The sequence below is a fragment of the Vicia villosa genome, linkage group LG2 (assembly GCF_029867415.1).
Source record: "Vicia villosa cultivar HV-30 ecotype Madison, WI linkage group LG2, Vvil1.0, whole genome shotgun sequence".
Taxonomy (NCBI): domain Eukaryota; kingdom Viridiplantae; phylum Streptophyta; class Magnoliopsida; order Fabales; family Fabaceae; genus Vicia; species Vicia villosa.
The window spans coordinates 102638410-102652995 of NC_081181.1; the positions used below are offsets into that span (position 1 = coordinate 102638410).

A 14586-nucleotide genomic window follows, 5' to 3' on the forward strand; every position below is an offset into this window, starting at 1 on the left:
CTGTGTATTTCAAATCCTAAATTAGAATTAGAAAAAAATTAAAATTGAATTCCAGAACATTAAAGAAACAGCTTTACAAAACAATAAGTTATGATGTAGAAGCGACTCTGATTTCACGTTGAAGTTATGATGCAAAATATGTCCAAGCAGTTTAATGAACATGTGAAAACCGTCTCTGATGTAAAACTATGCTATGCAGTAGAATATTTAAATATTGACAATTCTAGGAGAATGTGTTCAATTACTTAGATGTTATGCATTAGTCATGAAGAGGGCTAAGTTTTGAACAAGCAGCATTTTCCTAGTCAATTTCCGCCGCACGCAGAAACTTACTTATATTCACATGGTCTCTATACAAGTAAAAAATTGACCAAAAAATAAGCAAGAATCTGAATTTATTTAACAGAAACTCACTTATTTTCACATGGTCTATGTACAACAATATACAATGCCAAGAGATTCATTCATTTGTACTTAAAATCAAACCAATAGCAATATGCTTAACCACATCCAAACTGCCACAACAACTACAATGCCGTAGATTTAGATGAAATCGTTCCCTCATTAAATTACATTACCTTGCTAAAATACTTCATCCAAACACACTTTTAAAGTTATTTGGGTTCGAGTTACATTCACTAAGTCAAATAATACTTACATAATGAGTAACTCTTTTGGGTGGGAAAATACTACTGCAAGTATTTAGCGACCTTCCGCAGTAGCACACATGGTTAAAGAGAAAAAACTGTATTTCCAAAAGATAAAAAAGATTTATACTTCAAATTTTATTACACTAAAGTTCATTTTCAAATATGCTCCTAGTCTAATATTTACGTGACAATATTTTTTCACTAAAATTAATATCTTTCAATTAAATTTCAAGTATCAAACCATGACAAATAGAAATAGAAATTCTTATTAATATGGTTATGCATCATCCATAAAAGATTTTAAAAAAATAGAAAAAATCCAGCTGAAAGCATCATAACATACACTGCTAAAAAAATACTAAATTAATGAAACATATTTACTAACATCTCTCTCAACACAAGTTACTGTTATATGAAATCAAGTTACAGGCAGTGAAAACCAGTCACCAAAAGATTCAACCTATACACGAAACATCATTGTCAAACTCCAACTCCTATTCCTTATGAATCCATCAGTTTTAAGTGCAGACCATATTAAATTACACAAGTAAAAAGAGAAAGCCACCCCACATGTACTAAAGACTAAGAATCAGGTAAATAATAACTTAGCAAATCTAGGTTGCCAGCAAGTTTAAAATTGAACAATTTCACTCAATAACTGTCACTTGAATAGCTGTCACTTGTAGTTTGCTGATAGTTACCAGAGGAATCATTTGGTGTACTTGGAGCAGCAGCAGGTACCTGAGTGAAAATCGGTGTTATCATTATTTCATACGATAGCTAAATTTCTTTAAAAAGTTGAGGTTTAGGAATTCATACCTCTTGAGCTATAGCTTGCAAAACATCATTAATTTGTTTGTCTGCTGAAAATCGTGTTTGAAGAACAGAAACAAGATTCCCAAGCAAATTTTCTAATTTGACGACCCTATTTTCTACATTAGGGTTTCGAGATAAAGTATTTGAAAGACGTGGAACCTTGCCTAAACAGCGCACAGATCCTCTCTTTTCAGGACCTCTTACTTTCGAGTATATGTCATTTGCCCAATTTGTAGAATCTTGAGGAATTTGAGGAGTTCGTGAACTTGAAGCCTCTACCATATGCTTCTTTAATTCACCCTGCACAAAATATAAGGCAAAACTGACTATGTGCAGTTCAACTATAACCCACAAGTACAACCATCAATGGTTTCAATCAATTGGCAATTCAAGAATAATGCTAACACTCTCTTTTTGTTAAAATTCATGTATCCCGCCAAATTTATACATCCCATATGATTTGATGGGGTCCATATGAATGTAGCCGATAAGTGTGTTTTTAAAAATATGTGTTAAGTATGTTGTTAGCAGTACTCAGTAATTTAATCTATTGAAATTCTTACAATGACATCAGCTGCCTTCTCAGTCACAATACTCCCATCTTTACGAGTTCGAGTTTGAATATAAATTTCAGCTCGTGAAGGTTGTGCTCCATTAGCCTCGGTTGCCTAACATTAGTAATCAGTAATAAAAATGTCAAATCCCATTCCCACTGAGAAATAATTATAAAATGAGAAATACTATAACACACTTTTGATTGGATTCTTCACAATTGAATGATTTTTAGAAAACGTTAATTTAGTCTATCACTTCTAAATAATTGTGCCCACGTTTTCAGTAATAAACTAAACCTTAGAAAAATGTCCAAAAGAAACAATAAAATACTCATACAAATAACATAAAGAAACAATCATGAAATAAATATACCACCTCATGAATGAACCTTGGAAGACTCTTCGTTCCCATGCAATGTATATCCTCATATTTTGAGCGATTCCTTTTGTTGATGTTGCTTATTTTCTTTAATCAGGAAATTTAAAAAAAAAAAAAAAGTCAATTGTAAACAAACATGTATTACATAATTGCTGTATAAAGTAAAGGTTAATGACATTGTACACGTACCTGTCCTTTCTGGGAACACCAATGATGTACTAAAGCACGATATTGAGAAGGATCAACTCTTCTATCAGGGATGTTGGCAGCCATTTCTTCCTCAGTCATGTTTTCATCGTATCCCTTTTCTTTCAAATCATGCTTGAATTGCCTCCACTTAGAACTCAAATTATCTTTTAGTATTTGCTTTGTTTGGTCCGTCAATGTAGGAACAAAATGAAACTTACTCTGTTGTTGAGAATTGAGATCGTTAGCAAATAAACAATTTGTAAGACACAGTAAAAAAGAATGTTATGGAAAGTGAAATCAAATAGAACTTAAAAGAATTAAACAAGACCTGTATCAAATCAAGCATATTAGTTATATTCAGCTCTGGCATGTCTTTCCAGCTTAGAATATTGATGGGAGCATATTGGTGCTTCCTTGCCAAGGAACCTATTGCATTTAAAAGTTTTTTTCCTTCCCACCCAATAGGATTGCCTAAAGAATCTACTTCAACACGTATGAATTCTCCATCAGGCAAATTCCACACATCCAACATTCGGGTATAACCTCTTACCCTCGTTTGACCTAAATCATGTATGGCTGATACGTTAATGAACTATAAATCAAGCAAGGTGTATATATTTACATATTTGTTTTTAAAAAATCAATACAGTTACCTTTAGATAAAGTTTGGCTCATTCTACCAACAGAACAAGTTTCTACTCGACTTTCCACTGGAATTTGTTGTACTGATGGTGATCGATCACTTTGGTGATTAAGACTTGCAACCATTAGATTCCCTCTGGTATCTGCTACGAAGAATTCAAAATAAAAAGGTATGAAATTTCAAGATAAAAGTAGAAAAAAACTGTTAGGATAGAGGATAAGGAGGATTTAGTTAGGGAAGTTAGTCAGTCACTATCTTTGTCTCTAAACATAAGACCCTCTTGGGAGTTTTAGTTGTCCCTTTTATAATACCTCTTTCAAATTTTCAACTGCATTAATTAATTCTATACTGCTATACTCTTAATTGTGTTGCATGTTTTCTGCAATATGTAGTAAATACAACTATTATGAAAACATTAACTAATTATCTCTCCTATATTTTAGGGACAGAGCAAGTAATTGATTAAACAGAAAGTATCATGATGTATAACACATGTCTTCATCTTCATGTGACATACTGACATGATACTATCTAATTAATCAATTAACTAACTAACTCATTACCCTATATCCCAACAGAAACTGAGTCAGCAAAAATTTCACACCTCCAACAATTTGATCACACTCTTCATTTAGAGTGTGGTTGTTTCGGTTAACTTCAATAGAACTATCAATCAATTGCTTTTCAGCTTGTGATCTGCCACTTTTCGGAACAGCATTCGGCCTTTTGCGTCTCTCCATGGTATCTATTATATATAATCCAATATCAATTTATTTATTTATATCTACAAGTGGATTAAAAGATCAAAAAATTTATGGTGCAATTGATTACTATGATTGTGTAATCTAACCTAAATGATACACAAGTAAACATAAGAAAGTACTTACATATTTACAGTATTTTAGAAAAACACTACACCTGGGCTAGTTTGATTGTGTTTTGGATTTTGGTTCTTGAGAACAATTTCATAAATCAATTTTAAAAACTATTTAATAAACAAATAAAAAAAACTGCTTAGTATTTATGTTTTTGAAAACTTATTTATAAAATGAGGAAATAAAAGTAAGGATATAAATTTTAAAAAACATTTCATCAAACAGATTTTCTTCATTTATAGTATTTAGAAATAGAAAACAGAATTTGAAAACACTATTCAAACAAGTTGTTACCTCTAGGTAATCTTTTACTCATTCTATCAAAAGAAATTGGAGATTCCACATGACTTTCCACTTGTGCATGTTCTGATTGTGATTGATCATTTCGGTGGTTAAGACTTGCTCCCATTAGATTCCCTCGTGTACGTACTATAAATAATTCAAAACCAAAAAGCATGAAACTTCAATGCAAAAGAAGAAAGAAACTCAACAAAATATATTTTCAATTTCATACCTCCTCCTAGTTGTGCAGACTTTTCATGCATGTTATGGTTGTTTTGGCCGACTGCATTAAAGCTATCAATCAATTGCTCTTCAGCTTGTGCTTTGCCACTTTTTCTAACAGCATTCAATCTCCTGCGCTTCCCCGTGGTATCTGTTATGGATAATCCAATGTCAAACTATTTTTTTATTTTAACAAGTGGTTTAAAAAATAAAAAATTAGGATTGGTAAACAATTCTTTATAATAATCGTGTAACCCAACCTAAATGATACACATGTAACCATATAAGAAAATACTTGCACAATTATTTTTAATGAACACTACACTAACCTTTAGGTAATCTTTGACCCACTCTACCTAAAGAAATAGAAGTTTCCACTTGATTTTCCACTGGAACTTGTTGTTGAAATTGTGATCGGTGACTTTGGTGAGTAAGACTTGCTGCCATTAGATTCTCTCTTGTATCTACAATGAAAATTCAAAATCAAAATGTATGAAATTTCAAGACTAAAGTAGAAAGAAACTGTTAGGATATAAGATAAGGATTTAGTTTGAGAAGTTAGTTGGTTACTATCTTCATCCCTAAATATAGGAGTCTCTTGAGATTTTTCAATATCCCTTTTATAAGACCTCTTTCAAATTGTCAACTGTATGGATAATTTGTATACTAACATACTCTTTTAAATTATGAGTCATTTTTTTCTGCAATATGTAGCAAATAAAACTATTTTCTCTCCTATATTGAGGGACAGAGGTAGTAATTGTTTAGTAAGAAAGTATCATGTATAACTCATGTCTTCCTCTATCCATGTATCAATCATGATACGTCTAACTAATCAATTAACTTGCTAACTAACTCATTATCCTATATCCTAAGAGAAACTGTGCCAGCAATAATTTTATACCTCCGACAAACTGGTCATACTCTTCATTTATATTGTGGTGGTTTCTGTTGACTTCAATCGAACTATTAATCAATTGCTTTTCAGCTTGTGATCTGCCACTTTTCTGAACAGCATTTGGTCTTTTGCGCCTCTCCATTGTATCTATTTTATATAATCCAATATCAATTAATTTTTTAATATCTACAAGTGCTTTAAAAGATAAAAAAAATTGTAGTGCAATTGATTAGTATGATTGTGTAATCAAACCTAAATGATACACAAGTAGACATAAGAAAGTACTGACATAATTACAGTATTTTAGAAAATAGAAATACACTACACCTGGGGCTAGTTTGATTTTGTTTTGGGTTTTGGTTCTTGAAAACTATTTTGTAAATCAATTTTTAAAACCTATTTTAGAGAACAAAATAAATAGATAAATAAAACTGTTTGGTAATCATGTTTTTAAAAACTTATTTATAAATGAGGAAATAAAAAAACTTGTTAGGTAACTTCTCTTAAAAATCATGTTTAAAAGTGAGGCTCCACAATTCTATTTTTTTAACCCTAATATTTTTTTGTCACTTATTTAAATATACATATCACTAATGAAAAGTGGGAGTTCTCTGCATATTTACTAGTTTTTGACTAAAATATAGAAAACAAACATGCATTAGCCATTTTTCTTTTTAGCTTTTACAATGATAAAACATGACTCATGAGTCAGTTTTATAAAAGAATTTTGAAAAGCATTTCATCATACAGATTTTCTTCATTTATAGTATTTAGAAATAGAAAACATAATTTAAAAACACTAGTTAAACAGGCTGTTACCTTTAGGTAACCTTTTACTCGTTTTACTAAAAGAAATTGGAGAATCCACATGACTTCCTACTTGTACTTGTTCAGATTGTGATTGAACATTGTGGTGGTTAAGACTTGCCCCCATTAGATTCCCACTTGTAGAAACTATAAATAATTCAAAATCAAAAAGCGTGAAACATCAACACAAAGAAGGAAAAAACTAAACAATATATTTTCATACCTCCTCCCAATTGTGCAGACTTTTCATATATATTGTGGTTGTTTTGGTTGACTGCATTAGAGCTATCAATCAATTGCTCTTCAGATTGTGCTTTGCCACTCTTTCTAACAGCATTCAATCTCCTGTGCTTCCCCATGGTATCTGTTTTAGATAAGCCAATGTCAAACTATTTTCTTTTTTTACTTGTGGTTTAAAAGATCAAAAAATTAGGGTTGATAAATAAAACATGAGCCAGTTTTGTAAAAGAATTTTGAAAACGGAATTTGAAAATACTATTCAAACAGGCTGTTACCTTTAGGTAATCTTTTACTCATTCTACCAAAAGAAATTGGAGATTCCACATGACTTCCCACTTGTACTTGTTCTGATTGTGATTGGTAATTTTGGTGGTTCAGACTTGCTATCATTAGATTTCCATTTGTAGAAACCATAAATAATTCAAAATCAAAAAGCATGAAACTTCAACATGAAAGATGAAAGAAACTGAACAAATAAAATTTCACACCTCCTCCCAATTGTGCAGAATTTTCATTTATATTGTGGTTGTTTTGGTTGACTGCATTAGAGCTATCAATCAATTGCTCTTCAGCTTGTGCTATGCCACTTTTTCTAACAGTATTCAGTCTCCTGCGCTTCCCCATGGTATCTGTTATAGATAATAATGTCAAACTATTATTTTAATTTATTTCTAGTCGTTTAAAAGATCAAAAAATTAAGGTTGATAAACAATTCTTTACAATGATTATGTAACAAACATGCATTAGCCGTTATGCTTTTTTAAACTTTTAAAGTGATAAAACATGAGTCAATTTTTTAAAAGAATTTCGAAAAAACAGAATTTGAAAACACTATTCGAACAGGCTGGTTACCTTTAGGTAGTCTTTTATTCATTCTACCAAAAGAAATTGGAGATTCCATGTGACTTCCCACTAGTACTTGTTCTGATTGTGATTGGTCACTTTGGTGGTTAAGACTTGCTACCTTTCGATTCCCTCTTGTAGATACTATAAATAATTCAATATCAAAAAGCATGAAACTTTCATCACAAAAGAAGAAAGAAACTGAGTAAAATATATTTCATACCTCCTCCCAATTGTGCAGACTTTTCATGTATACTGTAGTTGGTTTGGTGGACTACAGGAGAGCTATCAATTAATTGCTCTTCAGCTTGTGATTTGCCAATTTTTCTAACATCATTCAATCTCGTGCACCTCCCCATAGTATCTATTATAGATAACAGAGGCAAACTATTTTTAAATTTTTACAGTAGCTTAAAAGATCAAAAAACTAGGGTTGATAAACAATTTTTTATGTAAACAAACCTAAATGCAGAATTATTAATCTCAAATACCGGAGCGGAGCGGCTGACCCCGAAAATGAGATAGTGGGATAGCGGATAGCAGGATAACTTTTTAGACTAATTATATGAATAATCGACCTCTATATTTAATGTAGATTAAAAAACTTTTTGCACTAATTATATGAATAATCTACATATATTTATTCCAGAATCAATATATTTTAAAAGAAAGGAAAAAAAACAATGATATGAAAGAAAAAACAACCTGAAAACGAATAGAAAAACAATGAATAAAGAGCAACAGGATAGAGAACAAAATAGAAAGTAGAAAACAGAAGAAGGGAAGAAGATAGAGAGAAGCTTGAAGCAGTTGAGGCAAAACAGGAGTTAGGGCAAGAGAAGCGGCAAGCAAAACGTGAGAAGCAGCGAACAGAAGAAACACCATGGAGAAAGGTGAAAACGCAAATGAGAGGAGAAAACACGACCGACTATAATAAATTTTTCAATTTTAAATTTTTTTAAGGTTAAAAGGTCTTTTCACACTCCAAAAAAGCCCTTAAAGCGGAAAATCGCTCCAGGGCGGGAAACGCTCCGCTCCCGCAACCCACTATCCCAGTTTTCTCGGCCGCTATCCAAAACTGAGATGCGCACCGCTCCTCCGTAGCAGAGGGTTGCTGCACTGGAAGAGAATCCTGGGATAGCGCCTGGAACGGCCGCTATTAATAACTGCGGATACACATGTAAAAATATAGAAAAATACTTGCACATTTATTTGAAATAAACACTACACTTACCTTTAGGTAAACTTTTACCCATTCTACCAAAAGAAATAGGATATTCAGCATGGCTTCCCACTTGTATTTGCTGTTCTGGTTGTGATTCATGATTTTGGTGGCTCAGACTTCCTGCCATTAATTTCCCTCTTGTATCTAAAGAGTTCAAAATGAAAAAGTATGAAACTTCAAGACCAAAGAAGAAAGAAACATAGCAAATAAAAATTTCATACCTCCTACATTAGAGCTATCAATTAATTGCTCGTTAGTATGTGCTCACCTTTTTGAACAGCTTTAAACTTTATGTTCCTACCAGTGGTATCTATTATAGATAATCAAAAGTCAGGTCATTTCGTAATATCTTCAAATGGTTTAAAAGATAAAAAAATAGGGTTGATAAACAATTTAATACAATGATCATGTAACCAAACCTAAATGATACATATGTAATTTCTAAACATACAGGAAAATACTTCATATTCAAAAAACACTACCCTACCTTTAGGTAAACTTCCCACTTGGAATTGTTGTTCTGACTGTGATTCATCATTTTGGTTATTCAAACTTACTACCATTAGATTGTTTTTTGTACCTATAGAATTCAAAATAAAAGTTAAAAAAAAGGGTGACACTTCAAGACAAGAGAAGAAAGAATATGAGAAAAATAAAAGTTGTATACCTCTTCCAATCTTAGCATACTTAACATTTATATTATGGTTGTTTTGGCTGACTGCATTTGAGCTGTTAATTAATTGCTCTTCAGCTTGTGCCTTGCCACTTTTTCGAGCACTCAACCTTGTCGTGCGTCTCACTATAGTATCTATTTTAGATAATCCAAAGTGAAATTAGTTTTAATTGCTACATGTGGTTTAAAATATGAAAAAGTTAGTTATGATAAACAGTTGATTACAATGGTTGTGCAACCAAACCTAAATAATTAACGTGTAAGCATACAGGAAAATACATCCACATTTATTTTTAAGAAAAACAACTCACTTACCTTCAGGTAAACTTTCACCCATTCTACCAAAAGAAATAGGATGCTCAACATGACTTCCCGTGTATATTTGCTGTTCTGATTGTGGCACATCATTTTGGCGAATCAGACTAGCTAGCATTAGATTCTCTCTTGTGTCTACTAAAAATAATTAAAAATCAAGAAGTATGAAAATCAAGATAAATGGAAGAAACTGAGCCAACAAAAATTCCACACCTGCTTCAAATTGTGCAAACTCTTTGGCTTTACTGTAACTGTACTTGTGTTGGTTGACTTCATTGGAGCTATCAAGTATTTGTTTCTCTTTAGCTTGTGAATTGCTACTATTTCGAACAGCACTCGACCTTTTGCGCCTCAAAATGGTGTCTATTATACATAATCCAAAGTCAAATTATTTTTTTTTAATTGCTATAAGAGGTTTAAGAGATAAACAAAAATGAGAATGATAAAAGAAAATTGTGTAATCTAATCTAATCTATACACACGTAAACAAAATGGAAGATACAAAATATTTATTTAAAAAAATGCTACAATTACCTTTAGGTAAACTACTACACATTCCATTGAAAGAAATATGAGATTCAACTTGACTTCCCACTTGTATTTGTTGTTCTGATTGTGGTTGGTAATTTTGGTGATTAAGGCTTGCAACCATTTGGTTTTCTCTTGTATCTAACACAAAGAATTGAAAAATTAAAACAACTATGAAGCATCAAGAGAAAGGATGAAAGAAACTTAGCCGGTAAAAATTCCGTACCAACTCCAAACTGTTCATACTCTTCATTTATGTTGTGGTTGACTTCATTAGAGCTATCAACTAATTGCTTATCAGTTTGTGGTTTGCCACTTTTTCGAACAATATTCAACCTTTTACGTTTAGCCATGGTATCTATAACAAAAATCCAAAGTCAAATTATTTTTTTATTTCTGCAGGAGGTTTATAAGAAGAAGAAAAAACTAAAGCTTATAAACAATTGATTACAATGAGAGTCAGATAGTGTAAACTTCGCCTAAATGATACACATGTAAAAACATATCGGAAAATAAAAACAAATGATCACTTTTCACTACCATATATGTATAGTTATTTGCATTAGTTAGCAAAAACATCATGAACTAATTTATCTATGTCATGACCAAACCTTCATTCTACTTATTATGTAGTTTAAGAATTTTGATAAACCCATTATGACGAAATGAGGTAAGGTGGCTATAAAGGAAGTGAGGGGGGGGGGGGGGGGGGGGGGGGGGGGGGGGGGGGGGGGGGGGGGGGGGGGGGGGGGGGTGAGGGGCTTGGGTCATTGGGTGAACTCTATAGAATGGTTTTATGGTGGCTTTAACTGAGGAAAGAAGCTGATTCTCTATCAGCAAGGGTGATCTTTCAGTTCAGAATTCACAATTCTGTTTTACAGAAACACCTCGTGATTTCTCTCTAAAACTTGGCATCATTTTCTATCTATTACTTCTAAAATGCTTTTTGCTACTAACACAGTTTAGACACCTCAACATATTCTTCTTCTTTACTCAATAAATCTGCAGGCGAGTGAGTATCCTACTTATACACATTGTTCAACTATAACTCATCAATTTTATTGGAAAAAAACAATCATTTATGTCATCGCGTTGATATAATCGGGCTTCAAACTTCTCAGTTACATAATGGAGCTGAAAATTTCACACTTTGAATTCAAAATGTCACTGAAAAGAATACCAAATTGGACAATCCCTAACCCTGACATGTAATTTCAACCGCGCAGCTTTATTTACCGCGGAATCGCGGTGCGAAGTGGATTATGTTCTGCTGCGACGCTTTCATTGGTGCAGTGCCTTTGCAGGCCGCGACGGAATCGCATCCTCGCGGGTGCACCAGAAGAGGGAGATGAGAGTGATAAAGGAGAAGAAGATGATGAAGTAAAACCTGGAATTTCTCGCAGCCTTACTCCCTATGGCGACGAACGAGTTTGGCTGTGTTTTCCCGACGGAGTTTGATTTTGACGGAAAGTTGATTTCACTGTGACTCGAACTTTGTGGGAGCTGCTCTGTTTTGAGTTTAGTAAAGCATCATGGGCCTCTTCAAGAGTGACTTGGGCTTTAGATTAGAATACCTTAGGCATCTTTTGATTCTCATAGGCACTGGGCCAATTTTCATTTATGTCTCCTGATTTCGGAGATACACAACACAAAGCACTTTTTTTGCTAAAATTTGATTTTTTTTTTTTTTTTCCGGAGCTACATCTACGTAAGTATTTTTATCAAGAAAATATCGGGAAAATTTTCAAATTAATTCAATTTAGAGGTTTTTCCGTAGCTACATCTACTGAACGTCTTAGCGCCAAAATATTTCGTAGATATAGCTCTGGAACTATCTGATATACTTTAAACTTGCATGATCACTCCCCCATTGTTGTTTTACTTCTTCAAAACTCACATTCACCAACCTAAAAATCATACATCATCAATATCATTTTTCACTCCAAAACTCAAACTTTTTGGTGCAACAAATCAAAGGAGCAAGAGAAGACTAAATTTCAGGTAAAGATTCATCTCTCTCCATTACGTTGCTCACATTAATCATCATTTTTTTTGTAAAAGAAATGTAACGTTGCTTCCGTAGGTACAACTCTGGACGTGTTGAAGATGAACACGTTCCGTAGGTACATCTTCAAAACATGTGTGTGCTGTTTTTTATAACAGTTTTGTAAATTTGTGTTAATTTTGTTATTGTTTACTAATAGGTATGGGGCACCCCGATAATATCTCAAAAGAATTAGTTTCTACAAACGATGTTTTCTCCGAATGTTCAAGGGGTTATCGTAAAGGCGGTAGACGTCGGCGGTGACTTTAATTGCAAACAAGGGTTTGATGATCATGATAGCATGCTCACATGGTTTCCTAGGAATGCAAATAGGATTGGTTTTGGTGTGGTAATAGGAAGATTGGATAATGGTTCGGAAAAGAAGAAACACTTTCGTAACAATGTTGTGCGAAAGAAGCAGGAAATACCATACTCCTCTACGGGAGTTTAAAAGAGACGACACGGGTAGTAGAAAATGTGAGTATCCATTTAAAATTCGTGGTTATATGTTGTCTAGCAAGAAGTGGAAATTTAGTGTTATTTGTGGTTTGCATAACCATGAATTGTGCTCAAAGTTACAAGGTCATTCTAGTGTATGTCGGCTCAAACCAGAAGAGAAGACATTTATTAGTGACATGTCCTTGAATCTTGTCCAACCAAAAATATACTTGCCACATTGAAACAGAAGGAACCCGACAATGTATCAAATATAAGGCCAGTGTATAACATCGGGTACTGCAATAACAAGGCGATTATGGGAGATAGAAGTGAGATGTAACAACTGTTGAAATTGTTTGATGATAACAAATATGGTTGGAGTTATTAAAGGAATATGATTTCGGTTTGAATTATCATCCAGGTAAAGTTAATGTTGTGGATGATGCTTTAAGCCGAAAGACCTTGCATATGTCGGCAATGATGGTTAAGGAATTGGAATTAATTGAGCAGTTCAGAGATATGAGTTTAGTTTGCAAGGTGAGACTGAAGAGTGTTATGTTGGGAATGTTGAAGATTAATAATGATTTTCTAGACAATATCAAAGAAGCTCAGAAGTTAGATGTGAAATTGGTAGATTCGATGGTTGGGATTGATCATTCTGAGAATAGTGATTTCAAGTTAGATGCGCAATTTGTGTTGATATTCCGTAATCGAATTTGTATTCCTGATGATGTGGAGATGAAGAGAGTGATTCTTGAGAAAAGTCATAAAAGTAATTTGAGTATTCATCCGGGAGCTACTAAAATGTATTGAGATTTGAAGAATTTGTTTTGGTGGCCTGGGATGAAGCGTGATGTAGCAAAGTGTGTGTATGCATGTTTAACTTGTCAGAAGTCGAAAGTTGAACATCAAAAGCCTGTAGAGTTGATGCAACCGTTGGAAGTTGCAGAATGAAAATGGGATAGCATTTCAATAGACTTTGTGACGGGATTACCTAATACTTCGAGAGCACATGATACAATTTGGGTAATTGTTGATAGGCTTACGAAGTCGGCTCATTTTATTACTATTAACATCAGCTTTCTAATATCGAAGCTGGCGGAGATTTATACTAGTGTAATTGTAAAGCTGCATGGTGTTCCTTTGTGTATTATTTCGGATAGAGACCCGAGGTTTACTTCTGATTTTCGGAAGATTTTGCAAGAGGCATTGGTTCTAAGTTGAGGTTGAGTTCGGCGTATCACCCTCAGACGAATGGTCAGACGAAGAGGACTATTCAGTCGTTGGAAGTTTTGTTGAGAGCGTGTGTTCTTGAGCAGGGAAGTTTGTGGGATACTTATCTTCCATTGATAGAGTTCACGTATGATAAACAGTTACCATTCTAGTATTGGAATGACACCTTTTGAAGCGTAGTGCTTGAACCTGAAATTGTTCGAGAGACTACTGAGAAGGTGAAGTTAATTTGAGAAAAGATAAAAACTTCTCAAAGTAGACAGAAGAGTTATCATGACAAGAGAAGGAAAGATTTAGAATTTCAAGCAGGTGACCGTGTGTTTGTAGAGTCGGGCTTGTGACCGGTGTTGGGCGAGCATTGAAGTCTAAGAAGCACACTCCTTGTTTTATTGGTTCGTATCATATTTCGGACAAAGTTGGAAATGTTGCTTATCGAGTGGCTTTGCCGCCTAATCTTTCAAATTTGCATGATGTGTTTCATGTGTCACAACTCTGAAAGTATATTTCAGATCCATCTCATGTGATTCATATGGATGATGTGCAAGTACGGGATAATCTTACTGTAGAGACGATGCTTGTACGGATCGCGGATCAAGAAATGAAGACTCTAAGAGGCAAAGAGATTGCTTTGGTGAAAGTAGTCTGGTCAGGAGTTGCCGGAGAAAGCATGACGTGGGAGTTGGAGAGCAAGATGCGGGAATCCTATCCCGAGTTGTTTGAACAAGGTAAATT

The 14586-nt window shown here is 33.7% G+C and overlaps 1 protein-coding gene across 9 annotated transcripts; it reads right to left on the reverse strand.

Moving 5' to 3' along the window:
- Positions 1-1013: 1013 nt before the first annotated feature.
- LOC131651725 (uncharacterized) lies at positions 1014-11681 on the reverse strand. Of its 9 annotated transcripts, none has more exons than XM_058921409.1 (27): positions 11527-11681; positions 10366-10497; positions 10146-10280; positions 9825-9974; positions 9612-9686; positions 9291-9431; positions 9111-9203; positions 8892-8933; positions 8633-8767; positions 7622-7762; positions 7408-7542; positions 7044-7184; positions 6831-6938; positions 6539-6679; positions 6328-6462; positions 5515-5655; positions 4940-5074; positions 4621-4761; positions 4401-4535; positions 3836-3976; positions 3242-3373; positions 2917-3149; positions 2589-2807; positions 2397-2486; positions 2030-2134; positions 1470-1766; positions 1014-1391 (listed from the first exon to the last, which is right to left on the reverse strand). In XM_058921409.1, exons 2-27 carry the CDS (start codon positions 10490-10492, stop codon positions 1302-1304), a joined length of 3558 nt encoding a protein of 1185 aa, XP_058777392.1. In that variant the 5' UTR covers positions 10493-10497; positions 11527-11681; the 3' UTR covers positions 1014-1301. The 9 variants fall into 9 exon arrangements, with proteins under 9 accessions (XP_058777392.1, XP_058777390.1, XP_058777391.1 ...); XM_058921407.1 differs by having other exon boundaries at positions 9612-9746; XM_058921408.1 differs by having other exon boundaries at positions 6831-6902; positions 9612-9749.
- Between the last annotated feature and the right edge of the window lie 2905 nt (positions 11682-14586).